At 58.0% G+C, this 15005-nt stretch overlaps 2 protein-coding genes across 3 annotated transcripts in view; both read right to left on the bottom strand.

The window, feature by feature from the left end:
- Positions 1–26: 26 nt before the first annotated feature.
- Positions 27–4704, bottom strand: CASTOR1 (cytosolic arginine sensor for mTORC1 subunit 1). 2 transcript variants are annotated; one of them, XM_046639642.1, is made up of 9 exons: positions 4352–4704; positions 3682–3752; positions 2327–2514; positions 2108–2240; positions 1732–1855; positions 1151–1264; positions 899–981; positions 716–810; positions 27–587 (listed from the first exon to the last, which is right to left on the bottom strand). In XM_046639642.1, exons 1-9 carry the CDS (start codon positions 4462–4464, stop codon positions 519–521), a joined length of 990 nt encoding a protein of 329 aa, XP_046495598.1. In that variant the 5' UTR covers positions 4465–4704; the 3' UTR covers positions 27–518. The 2 variants fall into 2 exon arrangements, with proteins under 2 accessions (XP_046495598.1, XP_046495597.1); XM_046639641.1 differs by having other exon boundaries at positions 1732–1858.
- A 2167-nt stretch (positions 4705–6871) lies between these two features.
- TBC1D10A (TBC1 domain family member 10A) overlaps positions 6872–15005 on the bottom strand; it is a 30515-nt gene continuing 22381 nt past the window's right edge. The window contains exons 3-9 of the mRNA XM_046639640.1: positions 13868–13975; positions 10455–10561; positions 9635–9749; positions 9490–9555; positions 8603–8792; positions 8323–8477; positions 6872–7724 (exon numbers count right to left, since the gene is read on the bottom strand). Coding sequence (XP_046495596.1) covers positions 7245–7724; positions 8323–8477; positions 8603–8792; positions 9490–9555; positions 9635–9749; positions 10455–10561; positions 13868–13975 — 1221 coding nt within the window. The 3' untranslated portion in view covers positions 6872–7244. The remainder of the gene's footprint in view (positions 7725–8322; positions 8478–8602; positions 8793–9489; positions 9556–9634; positions 9750–10454; positions 10562–13867; positions 13976–15005) is intronic.

Consider the following 15005-nt stretch of genomic DNA (forward strand, 5'->3'; position numbering starts at 1 on the left):
ACCCTCAAGGACCACAGCCCAGCCTGGTCACTACAAGCCCTTTATTAATAAGTTGATAAAAATAGAAGAGAAAGAGATGTAAAAATACTGTTCTTGGAGGCCCCAGGATGGGGAGGCACTGTCATAAATCACCTGGCCAGAGAAGGCAACCCAGCCAGAGGCAGAATGGTGATCAGGGCCCTGTCCAGGGAGCAGCTGGCCCAGGGCACTGATGGGGGGATGGCTCAGGCCTCAAGCAGGGAATGTGCAAATGCCGAGGCCGCTCAGGGAGTAATGGGTTGAGGGCTTCCTGGTGGAAGCCCTGAGCACCACGTTCCCCTGTTCGGGCAGACACACGTGTCCACGTGAGAGCTGGTGCCTGCACGCGACTTACAGACAGAGAGCAGAAGGAGGGATCCCCCGGCAGGATTGGGGGCTGGGGGATGGGCTCATCTCAGAGCTTGAGGAAATAGCTTAGAGAAGTCTCTGGAAGCCTGGGGGCAAGGGAAGAGCATGGAGGCTGCTGTTTTCCTCAGGCCTCAGGAGCCCAGGCCTTCCTGACGTCGCTGGAGGACCTCGATGACGCTCCCGATGCCGTCCTCTGGCACCTGCGGGTAGAGGCAGGGGTCAGGGCCGCCCCGACTTCCTGGCTCAGCTGGGTCTACCTCCTGTCCCCTCCACCCTTCTGGGCATCAATATCTCTCCAGGACCCCCCATATCAGCCCATGGCACTCACCAGGGCGTGGTCAAAGTTGAAGGTGCTGATGTAGTAAGCAGAGATGTCAGCCGCAGCCAGGGGACCCGCGATCTGGGCCACAATCCCACATTCATCTGAGGGTTGAGGAAGGGTCCATGTGGCTCAGCCTGGTCGCCCCACAGGCCCTCCCCAAGCCCCTAACACACAAGAAGCAGCCCTCACCAAAGCCCAGAGGCTGTCCACCGATGCGCACCATCCTCCACAGCTCTCCCGAGGAGCTGGTCAGCAGGAGGTCACTGGGGAACCTGGGGAGGTAGGTGGGAAGTGGGCAGGGCACCCACCCACCCCCTCCCTGCCCCACTGTGAGACCCTGAGGCATGTCGGCCTGGTGACCTCCAATTCTGACACTCCACCTCCTCCCTCCCTGGGGCTGGCTTAGGGTCTATGGTTCACCCTGGGTCAGGGGTCACATACTTTTTCTGTGTCTCAGCATCCATGACAATGGAGATATAGCCCTCAATGAGGGAGAAGGCAAAAAATGTGATGGAACTGGGTCCAGGACTGCCAGAGGCTGCCTCCTTGGGGGCACTGGGGAGGAACAGGAGACTCAGGTGCTCTGCTGGGCACCCAGCCCACTCCATCTCCTCCCAGTCAGCCTCCAGAGCCCCGGGCAGGAGCTGGCACAGGTGGCCCTGGGCAGACCCTCCCATCTCTGGGTCACTTTTCCTCCCGTCTGAGGGCCCTGATCTCCTTTGGTGCCAGGTATGGATGGAAGAGAATGATGAACCCTGTCTGTGCCAAAGGTGCAGGACCCCAGGGCCAGACGGCCTGACCAGGGCACGGCTCTGTCCACACTACAAGAGAGGACTCTGGCTGTGGTATCAGGACCTTCCTTGAACACCAGTGAAGGGCACATGGGCATCACAGGCTGCCATGAACCCCGAGACAGAACAGGGCACAGAGCTGCAGAATCAACGGACAGGTGGAAGGTGGTGGGACAGAGCAGAGGGAATAATGGCGTGAGGACACAGGGATGAAGTGCACACAACACCCACCTGTGTGAGTAGAAGAGGACATCGATGAGGGTGGTGGCGATGGCTGGCAGTGTTTCAGGGTCCAGCGTGAGGACACAGAAGCGGTTCTGTGGACTCTGGATGGGATGCACTGTGGGGCTGGGCCCTGCTAAGGAGGGACCAGGCAGAGGCAGGTGAAAAGGCAACAGTGGGCTGGGGCGCCCCCTGGTGGGGCCTGGGCTGAATGCAGGGTCATGCTCTACAAGAACCCACTGCAGTTTTCCCCGCCCCATCTCCCCATCTTGTGAGGCGGTGTCAGCTGGTCTCCCCATGCCCACAGACCCACCCGCACAAGGGAAGGGCCTCAGAGGGAAGAGGAGCCCCCGCCCAGGTTTGGGTGTCAGAGGTCGGCCCTCACCATGCTGGGCACGGGGAAAGCCGTTGCTGGAATCAGCCCTGGCAACAGGCACAGGCTCCCCGCCCACCTCTCGGTAAATGTCAAACTCCTGGGCCAGCGTGTGGATCACCTTGGACAGGTCCTGCTCCCGCACCTGGGCCACCGGGAGACGGCACATCACACGGGTCCCCAGACACCCATGCCCACCCTACCCTACACTGGCGCCTGCAGGAAACTCACCAGGATGAAGTCTGTCTGGTAAGTGGACAGCATCAGCACGGACACATGGTGCTTGGCTAGTGGTGCAATGACTGAGCGGGCGATCTTGGTGACCCCAGCAGCCTGCACGGCTGCTCCGCTGTGGGATGACACATTCAGCACCAGCCATGTGGCCTCAGCCACTTGCAGGAACTCAGATGGGGGCAGCTCTGTGGGTAGGGGGCACATGCTCGGTCAGGGCCCGCAGGGCTGGCCCCTGCCCCTCAGTTTCCCTGAGACTTGGAGGGCTCTCCCAAAGCAAGGTCGGGTCTGAGACTAGGGCTCTCTCCCTCCTCCGAGTCCTGCTCCTGAGACCTGCATGTATGGAAGGACTGAGAAATGCTCCAGGTGCTGGCCAGCCAGGGATTGCAACTTCCCAGTTAAGATCAAAGCTCCAGATTCAGACAGACCTGGGTTCAAATCCCAGCTTCGCCATTTATCTGCTGTTGGCCTGGGCAAATGATTTAATATCTCTGAGTCTCAGTTTCCTCATCTGTAAAATGGGATGACAGTACTCATCTCCCTCATGACTGTTTTGTGGGTTAACAGGTTTTATACCATGTGACACCACCAGGGGGCGCCAGCAGATCAGGTTGGCTGGCGTATGCCTTCCTCTCCTAGCACATCCAGACTTGCCTGCAGTACAAGTAGGGAAACTAAGGCCTGAAGCGGTGCAGTGGGGGATGGGCCTAGCCCCAGTTGGCTAGCCTGAGAGTCCAGGCCTGTGAGGATGGGTCAAGCTGGCAGGAGTAGGAGCCAGATGTCAGTTCCAGGGACCAGGGAGGGATTAGGCTGGCGTCCAGTCCAGAGCAGAAGCCAGGGCCAGGGTGGTTGCTAATCAGCCAACCACAGCCAGGAGGCCCCCCAGGACCCTGCCCTGGGCTGGCTGCCTGTTCCTGCATTCCTTCCCCAACCCTCAGACTCCTGGAGCTCCAGACCAGTCCGGGAGGGGGTTGACCAGCACGAGGGAGAGAAGTCCGGAGAGAAACAATGGCCAGGGGGGTATATGAGCCACAGGAACACGATTCTTGGCCGGAAACGTAACTGAGGCTTTGCTGCTGGCCTGAGGCTCCTAAGTGCCCTTCACATACAGGCCCTCATGGGATCAGAACCTTAACTATACCATTTTACCTAAGAGGAAACAAATAGCTCAGAGCGGGGAAATGACTTGCCAAAGGGCACACAGCCAGTGAGTGGTGGAGTCCAATCCGAACCCAGATCCGTCCGCCTTAAAGGCCCCAGCTCTTGGGACATTAGATCCTAAAATCTAGTGAGAATCCCGAAAAGAGGGGAGGGCGACATCCTTTCCCTTCTCCCCCTGCCCAGCTCAGCCCCACCTTTGAAGCCCTCCTCGTCCACCATGAGCGTGTAATCCTCAGGGGTCTCCGTCAGGCTGAAGAACTTGCACCTGGTTGGGAGCGGGGGCATCTTCAGCCCGAGCTGGGCGGAGGGGGCAGGTAGACTTCGCTCTATCTGCCCGGAAAGACCCTTGCGGGGCGCCTTCCTGCCCCCTCAAGCCTCAATTTTCTCCCCAGGGCAGTGGGATATGGGCTCCACCTCAGGAATCGCGAAGTGTTTTCCGCTCCCGACCTCCGCAGGAGACCCCCGCCCCTCCATTCCGGGAGGGAGGAGAAGCTCACCTGCGGCAACAGCGCCGGGGGCGTCGGACCTTGGCCCCCCTAGACCCACCCCACTGACCAGATTAGAGGCATCTGGAAGAAGCTGACCCGATGGAAGTCACCAGGAAGGAATGCCTCCATTTAACACCACTCGGAGTTAAGCATTGACCACCCCAGGCTGTTTGCGCCTTAAGTGGCCCTGGGAGGGGGCCTCACGGGGCCGGATAGGCGGCGGTCCCAGGGAGGGTAGGCCCAGGCCGGATGGCGGCCGGGGCGGGGGTCTCCCCGCCCGCTCCCGCTCGCCCCGCGGCGATCCTAATCTCCCGACCCCATCCCGGAACGACAGCGGAGCCCACCCCCATCTGTGCCTCCGAACCAGGGCGCGCACCGGCTGCGGTGGGGCAGGAAGAGCAGCTTGATGAGCGGGTGGGTATAGAGCCAGAGACCGGGACGGGCGAGGCTCAGCACCCGCACCCGGTGCTCTAAGATGTGCAGCTCCATCGCGGCCGGCGCGGACCCGAACCCACCACCAACCAGACCCAGGCCGCGCCGGGGGCGGGGCGGTGGGGGCGGTGCCGGAGGCTTAAAGGAGCCGCTGCGCGGCCGCGTCCACGCTGCCCGCTACGCCGCGGACCCGCCCAGCTTCGCGCCGCGTCCCACTCCCTGACTGCCACGCCTATCCAGGGTGGCCACGCCTTCTTCTAAAGCCTGAGCCTCGCCCGACTCCTTCCAGCCCGCCGAACCCCGCCCCTCTGGCTCCGCCCCTTTAGCGTTGCTCAGAGATCACCCGCTGACCCCACCCCCGTCGAGTCCTCCAGGCCACGCCCATGCCGCGCCCCTTCTCGGGGCTCCGCCTTTTCCGCAGGATGCCTGCCGCGTTGGGGTTGGAAGCAAGCGTGAGGTGTGGGGTCGTTTCTGACCTCTGGCCTCCGTATGGGTCTTATGACTGAGGTCACTGAAATTTGGGAGGTTCATGAGGCGAGCCGGGACTCGGCTGGGACCAGCATGCTGCCCCCAAGCCCCTGGAGCATGGATGGGTAGGGGTCTGCTGTGCAGCCTGGGTGACCCTGTGATTCTCTCCCAACAGTGTCTTGGTGCCTTTCTCCCTCCTTCCTTTCATGGCTCGGCATGGGGCAGGGCCACCAGAGCTGGCTGGAGTGGTGGAGACAAAAGTCCCAGTCCCCCAGCAAGGGTATTGATATATACCCCGCCCTGCTTTGTGAGCCCTGCAAGTGGGCTGACAAGGTAAAACCTGCCTGGCCTTGGTGGCCCCCACACCTGTTTCTCTCACCCAACTTCCAGAATAGAAGTCTCCCCACGGGGTCACAGAGATAGGGAGGGCCCCAGCCACCTCTGTCTGAGCAACATACTATGGGGTAGGGGGCTGAAGGTGGCCAGGCCTAAGGCTTGAGGCCCCACAAGACTAAGTGCTTGGGCCAGGAATGCCCAAGGCACAGACTTTGGGGGACAGGCCCATGCGTCTGGGGCTGACTGGGTACTCAGATCTCAGGCCTGAGACTTGAGCCCTGCTGAGGCCTCCCAGAGCCTGCAGCCATTAGCAGATCCCAGCTGGCCTGAGCACATCTGAACTTGCTTCATGTCCAAGGACACCCTGATCCGGACGGCCCTTGTCTGGCCCGAACATCCTCAGGCCTCAGATCTGAGGCTTTGAACTAAGCAGGTTAAAGCAGGCCTCGGGCCTGATAGGATCCAGCAGGCCTGAGCAGGCCTCCCGCTTGCTCGGGAGCCTTCCCTGCAGGTGGATGGACGCGGGGCAGCGCCTCGGCTCTCTGGACGCTCTGGCTTGGTGGGTTCCTATGGAACACTGTGCAGCTGCCACACAGGGGAAGGGAGTGTCCTCAAAGGCTGAGTCCATCTCATTGATGGCACGTGCAGATGGGGTAGGAAACCAAAGGGGTGAGGGGCAGGAGGCAGGAACTGGGTGGCCTGCCCTGATAGGCTCATGTGACGTTTTTGACTCCCCAAGCCTCAGTCTCCCCATCTGTATCAGGACACGATGTTCCAGGCCGAGGCCCTGCAATGCCTGAAAGCTCTAGGGAGTCTCTACTCCTCCCTCTCCCGCCCCCTCCCCCCAAGGCCCAGCCCAGCTTGATGGCCTGCCAGGAACAGCCACTATTGTTTGACTGGAAAAGCTGCTTCCTCAGCAGAAGGGGGGCCTCTCCCAGGGACACCATGTCCTCACCCTCAATAGTCATCAGGTTGTGACCATAGTGCCTGCCTGGGCCCTCAATGGCAGTCAGGTCACCTGGTACCCTGATCAGGAGAGGTAGCTGAGAGGCTCTGGGCACAAATCTGGATCAGCTTCATCTTTCCTACGCAGCTCCTCTGTTTCCTCATCTGTAAAATGGGGATAAATAACAGAGCCTACCTGATCAGGTATGTGACACCATCAGCCCAGCCTGGCACATACTAAGTGCCCAGTAAACTGCAGATGGCCTTTTGTCAAAGACCCAGACTTCTCCCCTCACACCACTCCTGGCACCAGCACCTGACCCAGAATGAACACTCAGAACCTTATTGGAGTCCAAAGTGGCATCCAGGCTTGGAGGAGGAAGACCCTGAAATGACCTCCTTAAGGAGCCCCTGCCCCTCAGTGATGGGCAGGGATCAAGGTCTGGGGAGCAGGCTTGGCCCCAGTTCTAGCCTCCAGCCCTGGTGACCCTCATTTACCACAGATGGTGGACATGGGGCAGAGGGGATAGGGTGAAGGAAAATAGGGGCCGGGAACAGGGTCTGGTCCTAGATTTGGCATGCCCTCCGCCAAGGTACTTCTCAGAGAGGCTCTGGAACAGGGCTGGGGCCAGGATGAGGGGCTCTGTAGGGTGTGGAGAAGAGATGCTGAACACCAGGGATGGCACCGGCTTCCCAGTCCCTACCTGCACACCACTTCTCTACACAAGCCTGTTTATTTCTGTACAAAACCATATTTCTATTTTACACAAAAAATACCCCAACCTCCACCCCGCTCTCCCCTCATGTAAGCGCCCTAGCCCTGGAGAGCATCCCCCAGGAGGAGGAGGCTGAGTGAGGCGCCACCCAGGGGCCCTCACTTCTGCCTGCCCCAGCTAGGCTGGCCCAAGCTCCACTCTGGAGAAAATAAATAAGGAGGCTCAGGCGGAATCTGTGCTGGGCCAGCCAGACTCTCTGCCACCCAGTGGCCAGGTGGCCGGGCCCTCAGAGGGTGGGCAGGCCCTGGAGTGTCAGTCTATGATCTGTGTATGTGTGCCGAGACCCCGCTCTGGAGGCCTGAGCTGCCGGGGTTACAAGTAGGTATCCTCACTCTCTTGGGACGTCAGGCTCTCCCGGGAGTGGTGGTGGGCTGAGTCCTGGGGAGCTGAGTCCTGGGGGGCTGGGTCCTGGTGGACCGGGTCCTTCGGAGCCACATCCTGTGGGGGACATGCGTCTCCTGCTGCAGATGTCATCTTGGTTTGATTTGGGGTCGGGGGCTTGTCCAGGTACCCCTTTGCCTGCTTCTGCTGCTCCTTCTGCTCCTTCTGGATCTGCTTGGATGGCTTGGGCTTGCCCTTAGAGCCAGGGAGGGGGGCATCCAGGGGCAGGCGGATGGATGGTGAAGGTTGCAGAGTGGGTCGGGGGCCTGGTTCCGCCTCCAGGATGGCCTTGGCACCGTGCAGCCTGGGTGGGGAGCAGGACTGCAGCTCACCCCGGGTCTCCTGCCAGCGCCGCAGCTGGATGAGGTGCTCACGCTCAATCTGGCGCTCTGTCACTGGCAACTCTACCACCTGTGGGGGCAGTGACATGCAGGTGGGCACCAGGAAGAACCTTCCCCTTCTGCCTCCCAGGCTGGGCCCCTGTTCTCTCTCAGTGCCTCCCAGCCCTGGTCACTAAAGGCTGACCCTAGGAAGGATGGAGGTCTGGTCCCTGCAGTGGTCACAAGTCTTAGAACTGAGTGCCAGGTGAGCCAGGCACTTGAGACCCACGGCCTCAGAGGAGAAAGCTGCCCACAACTCATGAGTCCACTCATCTAACTATGTGTCACCTCATTACAGCCCCTGAGAGACAAAAATCCACCAAAGAAAGAAAAAAGGGAAAATAAAGGCCATGGATGTGGTACCAGGGAGTGAGAGGGGGTGACAGTTGCAGCTCCTCTTGTTCCCAACTGCTTCAGAACAGAGAAGGCCTTGCAAACCTAGGCTGCTCTGTGCCCCTCTTCTCGTTCAGACAGGAGGATGAGGTCTACCCACACCATCCTGGGCTGCTGAGCACTGGGCCTGGCATGGGGGACCCACCCTCGAGGGCAGAGGGTTACCAGGCCCCCCTTCAAAGGGCCCCCACGTCTCCCCCTCCCTCCCAGTGGCGAGGGGAAGGTATGGGCCGCACCTCCTGGACCAGGAAGGCCTCCTGCATGATCTTGGGGCTGAGGCTCCGCAGCCGCTCAATAGTCTCGTACTGGCCCTGGCAGGCTTTGAGCTTCTCGGGGGAGCCCAGCGCGTGCTTCAACAGCACCAGCCCCACCCGGAAGATGATCTTGACTCCTGCATGGGGGGTGGGGGGAGACAGGTGGTGAGTGCAAGGGGGCCTTTAGGGAGTTTCTCTGGAAATAGAGGCCCCTCTGGGCTGGGTTGGGGGTAGGGGTACTCCCCCGAGCCCAGCCTGGTACCTTCGCAGAAGAACATGTCCCAGACACGCAGCACAGAGCTCCAGGGCAAGGTGCGGGCGAAGGCACACATGAACCACTCTGTCATGTAGAGCAGCGGATCAATCTTCTGCCGGCTGAGGTGCTTGTGGGCCACAGGCGACACCTTCTGCAGCAGTGAGAAGAGGATCTCCCCGTCCAGCTGGATTGCCTCCTGGGGGGACAGCAAGGCCACGGGGCCATGATGTTGGATCTGCAGCAGCCAGTGTAGGGACTATGCCCTGGCCCCCAGCACCAGGCAGACATTCGTTCATTCCTCAGGTGGTTATTGCCTGCAGGGTGCCAGCCTCGTGCTGGGTGCTTGGATACAATGATGAGCAAACCAGACACAACTGGTCCCCCTCGTGCAGTGTGAAGTAGAAAGAGGCAGACAGACATCAATCACAGGAGCAAAGAGACTAGGAAGAGGAGGAGGGGGGCTAAGTGCCCAGAACATGGCAGGAACAGGAACGCTGGGTGAGCGTGTGCTAGAGGTCCCACCTGGCAGGGTCAAGGAAAGTTCCCCAAGGGCTGAAAGCTGAGGGAAAGGAGGAGTTATCAGGGGAAGGAAGGACAGGAAAGGGGCAGAGGCCGAGGCAGGGAGGAAGTGGGTGCACTGGAGGAACTGTGAGCCTGCCGAGCGGCCAGACGGCTGGAGGCAGAGATGGAGGCAAGTGTGGAACTGATGACTCTGGAACCTGGGAGACCTGACCCTGGCAGGCCTGGGGACTTCAGCCTGAAAGCAACAGAAGGCTGGGAAGGTTTTAAGCAGAGTCAGGAGTGGATGTGGAGAGAAAGGCCTGGAGAGGCCAAAAAGGGTGTCCAGCCCGGGGCAGGTCCCAGGCCAGGTCCCAAGCCTGGCAAGCACTCACCAGTTTCTCACTGTAGTAGCCAGGCAGGTACTTCTCACAGATCTGCACCAGGCACCAGAAGGCTTGCTGTGAGAAGGAGAGATGTGAGGCCTTTCCGCGGGGTGTTCCCTGCCCGCCCGTTCACCCACCCAGGGCCTGGTGGTACCTCGGCAGGCATGTGCATGAGCAGGACAGCGGCAATGGGTGCCTGGGCCTGGCAGTAGCCCTCCTCAGGTCGGTACAGCGTGTAGGCCTTCAGCACTCGGAATAGGTCCTGCTGGCTGTGGAGAAGCCATGTGTGGCAGAGATGACAGGTATGACTGCCACCCACTGCCTTCACCTGTGCCCCACTAGACCAGACCTGTCTCAGAATTTGCACTCCCTTGGAGAGGGGACGTGACCTGATTGTGGTCACCAAGGGGTCAGTCTCCCACTGCAGCACATGGTCTCTCACATGACCAGAGTACAGAGGCAGGGAGAAGCTCCCCCATTTGACAGGTGACGGCAGAGGCTTGAAGAGAAAGCAGAGGGCAAGACCAGGGCAGGATGCCAGGTGCAGGGTGAGGCTGAATTGAGGGCTGGAAGTGTGGGCCTCTCACCCAGCAGCTGTGGCCCCTAGGCCAAGACAGCTTTGTCCAAGGTGTCTGTCTTGGTCCCCTGGCCCACCACATCTCTCCCTTCCTACATACCCTCTGCCCATCCAACTCTCTCTAACCTTTTCTCCCCACCAAAACTTGGTTTCAGAAGAGGGCCAGGCGGGCAAGCTCTAACACTCGGGGGAGTAAATGATGAAAGTTGCCCCAGAGGTAAGAGGAGATGCTAAGAGGACACATCAGACTCAAACCAAAGAAGGGAAAGTCTAACAGTGGAGTTTGGGGCCCCCAGATTCTGGGCCCCCTGGATACCCCACACTCATTTTACCTCCTCTGCCTCCTGAGGGACAGGGACTAGAGCCACCTCCAGCCTACCACACCCAGTCTGCTCACCCGTGGCCCCCCCGGGACACAAACATCTCATGGAAAGGGAACTGTCGGTGCAGGTCACGCTCAATCACATCCAGCCACTTGGGGTCCCCGGGGGACATGTCCAGCTCCTGGAAGCAAGATCAAGGGCATATTTTAGGAGTGAAGGATGGCTAGAAGGATACAACTGTCTCAGGTATTGGACAAGCCCCCTACCAGGGGCATTGCCTACCCAATCCCATCATGGACTGAGCCTTCCTGAGGATAGGTCAGAAAGCCTGGGCAAAGAGGCAAGGCGGGGAGGGCCCTGGCAACCCTAAGGGGTGATCCTGGCTCTCGGAGGACCCAAGTGCGCAAGTGGCCATCATAGCTATGGCTGAAAATAACTTCTATGTACTTCATTCAGAACTCACTCAAACACCTTATGTCACATCCTTCAGAAGGAAGGCTACTGTCAAAGCAATAGCTACCACCTGTTAGCACTGCTCTGCACCACCCATGGGCCTCACTGACTCTTCTCCTCAACCCCAAAAGACAGGTCCTATCATTACATTGTTCAGAGATGAGGGTCAAACAAAAGTCACTTACCCTAGGCCTCAGTGGCTAGAAAAATGGTGGAGCTGGGCCTGGAAGCCTGGTTGACTCAGAGCCATCAATCCCAACTCTTCTATCTCCCTGCGCAAGTGGCGTCACCTACTCAGATAGGTGTGTGTGTGATATGCATAGAGTGCTGTCTGGAAGGATGCGACATCTGTCAACCCATTAACCTCAGAGGCATCTCTGGGTGCTGGGGTTTCAACGAAATTGTCTCTTTTCTTTGAACTTCCACGAACATTTTATACCATGAGTACTGTTTATGAAAACAAAGTACTACACAAAGAAAAAGCATTTCTTGGTCATTTGAAATGTTCTATATCTTGATTTGCATGTTGGTTACACAGATGTGCATTATTTGTCAAAATTCACTAAATTGCACACTTAAGGTTTGCACATTTTACTCTATGTAAAGTCATGTCTCAACTTTAAAAAAGAGAGAAGAAATCCATAAAAGGAAACCCAGAGGGCTGAGCAGGGAAGCAGACTATATACGTGTTGCCTGCAAGGCTGGGGCAGTGTCAGGGGAGGCCCCCGAGAGGAAGGGCAGGTCCTCAGCAAACACAGCAAGTGGGTGCAGGCCCAGGCCCGGGCCCTGATCAGCGGGTGACTTCACACAAGCGCCGTTCCCTCTCATGCCCCCTCAGTGGGGGTGTCCCAGCACTGAACTAAAGAACCTGGGGTGAGAGAGTAAGTACTGAGAGAAAAACCTGACAGAGTGGTGAAGGCTGGAGGGTAGAAGGAAGGGCTGGGGGCTCCCACAAAGGGTCCTTGAGCAGGCACACAGCTGAAGAGATGGGTGTGCAACCTCTAGAACCCCATACACCCTCAAGATGGCAGCCTGTGTGTGTCCCATAAGTCAGGCCCAGGACCGGGTACTGTCTGAGTACATGGCAGGTTTGTTTTGTCAGAAAGGGGAGGAGGGTCCCACAAGTTCTCCTGAGGGTTCCTGTGAAGAGGGGACCTCAGAACCCAAAATGTCGGTTCCTGGGATGTGCTTGCCTGGTACCTCAGCAGCCCAAGGTGCTCAACCACACATGGGTTGGTGAGTAAGGAAAAGATGTAGCTGAAGGGCCTGTGGGGAGAAAGTGTGCTGGGAATGAAAGGCAGGTATGGGCTGTGGCAGATGATCCCACTACCACAGCCTCTGTGAGATCCTGAAAGCGCTGGCGCCATCATGAGGTGAAGCCAGGGAAGAAAACCAGCTAAGAAAGGGACAGAAGGTCCTGGCCTACCCAAGAAAGAGGAAGAAATAGCCAGTGCAGAAGAAGGAGCCACCAGGGGCTACAGAATCTGTCCTGACAGCTGAGGTTGGGGTTGGCCACTTGGGTCTGCGGGGAAGCACAGGAACAGGTACGTGCTGCCACTAGCAGCCCCCTCACCATACCCCTGCTTTGGTCTCATGTGCCCACAGCAGCCAGAGGGAGCTTCTCATCCCTGTCCTTTTCCTCCATGTCACCTATAGGCAAAGTTCTTCCAGATGTGCTCAAAAACCACTGTTCCAGCCCCCAGGACTGCCTCGGGGCCCCCACTTTGCTTCAGAGCATTTTGAAGACCTTTCTCAGCAAATCTCTCTCTTTCCACAAGCAACCTTCAAGACTACATAGGGGTGGCCAATTCCTCCCTGGAAGCACCACTCAACATACACATAATGCACATACAGCTCTATGCTCTGCCCCTCACATAGGATGCACTCACATTTGCTAACAGGAGGCTAGCTGGACCACCCAAGCTCTCGGCTTCATGCCTGTGCTCTGGCAGCCAGAGGCAAGCTATGAACTTGAGTGAGGCTCCCACCCCTGAGCCTCCCCCTCCGCCCAGGATGCAGCCCCCTGAAATGGAAGAGATGTAGCCACTGGGAGGAAGATTCTGGAGTTGAGAGGCCACTTGAATAGGACCTGGTATTGGTGCTCTGTGGGACAGTCGAATCACCCCAATTCAGAGCTGCTCCCCCAGGGCCAACTGCTGCTGGCAAACAGCTCTTACCCACTCCAGGTCAACAGCAGAAACTCTGGGCTGCCCTGTTCCACCCACCCTTCTCAGGGAACAGGTTTGGTAGGATAGGAATGTTTGCTGAAGCCTGAAGTACGTCAACAAAGAGCTGATGGCTGGCAGCTCTGTTTCAGTCTGCCTGTCACCAGTCCTGGGAGAAACCCTGACACGTGGGGTCGGGTCTGGCAGGTGAGCTGGGGCAACCCCAGGGAAGCTAACTCCCTCCCACAGTTCCCTAAGGGAGCAGGCTGGAGGAGCTGCCCAGCCCAAATGGGACCCAAGAAGCTCTACGAGTGGAGGGGTGTTCTCACCCTGGCAGCCATGGGGCAGGGGACAGTGGTTAGGGTTGGGGAGGGGAATGCATGGCTGCAGAGGGCATCCTCTCTGGCCACTGACTGGCTTCTGAGCCCTAAGGATACTAGTTTGGCTCTGCCATCCCCAGTGCCGACAACCCCATAAGCAACACAAGTGAACCATGTCTGGCTGAGCTTGGCCGAGCTTGGCCCAGGGAGGAGAAAGAGTAGAGGATGGGAAACCAGGAAGCATTAAGGGTTCTGTGGTCCTGCTATGCAGGCCCCCAAAGGCCCAGAGCACAGGGCCCAAGGCAGTCAGGGAAGTGGTCTGGGTATCCCCTCCTGACGGCCAAGGGCTGGGAGGTGGCCCACTGAGTCCAAGAAAGCAAACCTGAGTAGTTGTTAAGAGAAAGCTGGAATGGGCAGTTGGGCACTTGATGGGTGGTTACATCATCACTCAGACTGCTGAGGTCCAGGTGAGCACATGTAGGATCACTGCCATGGGGAGGACGCCAAGAGACGTGGAAGGAAGGGCAGGGTGAAGGAAGGGCAACTCACGTCAAACTTTCCAGGGTTCTGCTGCAGCTTCACCTTGCCTCCTGACAGGTACTGCCAAGCACGGCCCCGCAGAGAAGGTGGGATGCCCTTCTGGCACCGCAGACGGATCTGAAAGTCAAAGGGAAGGCTGTGTCCGTGCATCTACTCGGGCAGTTCTCCCAGAGGCTGCATGCCAACCTAGCCCCTGAGCTGGTGTTTGGCGAGCCTTTGGTGAGTAAAATAGCAAGAATAGAAAAGGAGAGAAAAAAAAACTTTCTTACTGTTGCTAAAATGCAGATCCTATGATTTGGGTGTGGGCAGTGGGGGCAGTGGAGTGTGACTAGAATTAGATATGCTGCCACCAGGTGATGGCAGAATCCCCACATCCCCTGCTCCAGTGACAACACAGGTATTCCTGAGGTCTACCACAGAATTCTGAATCCCCATCACCATTTTCTGAATCGAAATGGAACCACACAAGTTGGAGGAGCCTCATGGGATGTCTCTGGGAATGGATCTGCAGGGTGCAGTGTACAGCTACAGCCATAGGCAGTGTAGCTCATGAGATGACTGAGAATGTGCTCAGAGATGTGGCTCCAGGCACTTTCATAGGGGTGTTGGTTTAAGCAGCTGTGTGGCAGGACACAGCCAGCCTAGAGAGGAGAGATCTTGGCAGAACTCACAAGGAAGATGGGAGCTGATCAGAATGGCTCCCTCTTTGTTCTGGTCAAGAATCCCTTCTTCTGCTCTCCCTGGTCCTCAACTCCCATGATCACCAGCCTGAAGCAAAGGCAGCTGGCCTGGGTGCAAGTCCTGATCCCAGCCTTTGCTAAAATGGCTCAGGTATTCCCCACCACTCACAGACTGCAAGAGGTGAGGGAGGAAGTGTTTGGGGTAGCTCATGACCCAGAGCTAGTGCTCAATTCACGTGCTAGCTGTTTTTATCAGAGAAAGGCTTCCACTGCCAAAACCAAGTTTAAAAAACCACCATGTCTTTTATGAATGGGGAAACTGAGGCTAATAGTGGGAAAAATATTAAGGTCAAGGAAAAATATCAGGGACCCTGCTACCTCCTAGCTACAGCAGCACAGGCTAAAAGGATCAAGCCCCATGCACTTTCAACTTCACTGGCCTCTTCGAGCTGGGGCAAGGAGGCAAC

Source organism: Equus quagga, chromosome 15 (assembly GCF_021613505.1).
Source record: "Equus quagga isolate Etosha38 chromosome 15, UCLA_HA_Equagga_1.0, whole genome shotgun sequence".
In the NCBI taxonomy this organism is placed as follows: domain Eukaryota; kingdom Metazoa; phylum Chordata; class Mammalia; order Perissodactyla; family Equidae; genus Equus; species Equus quagga.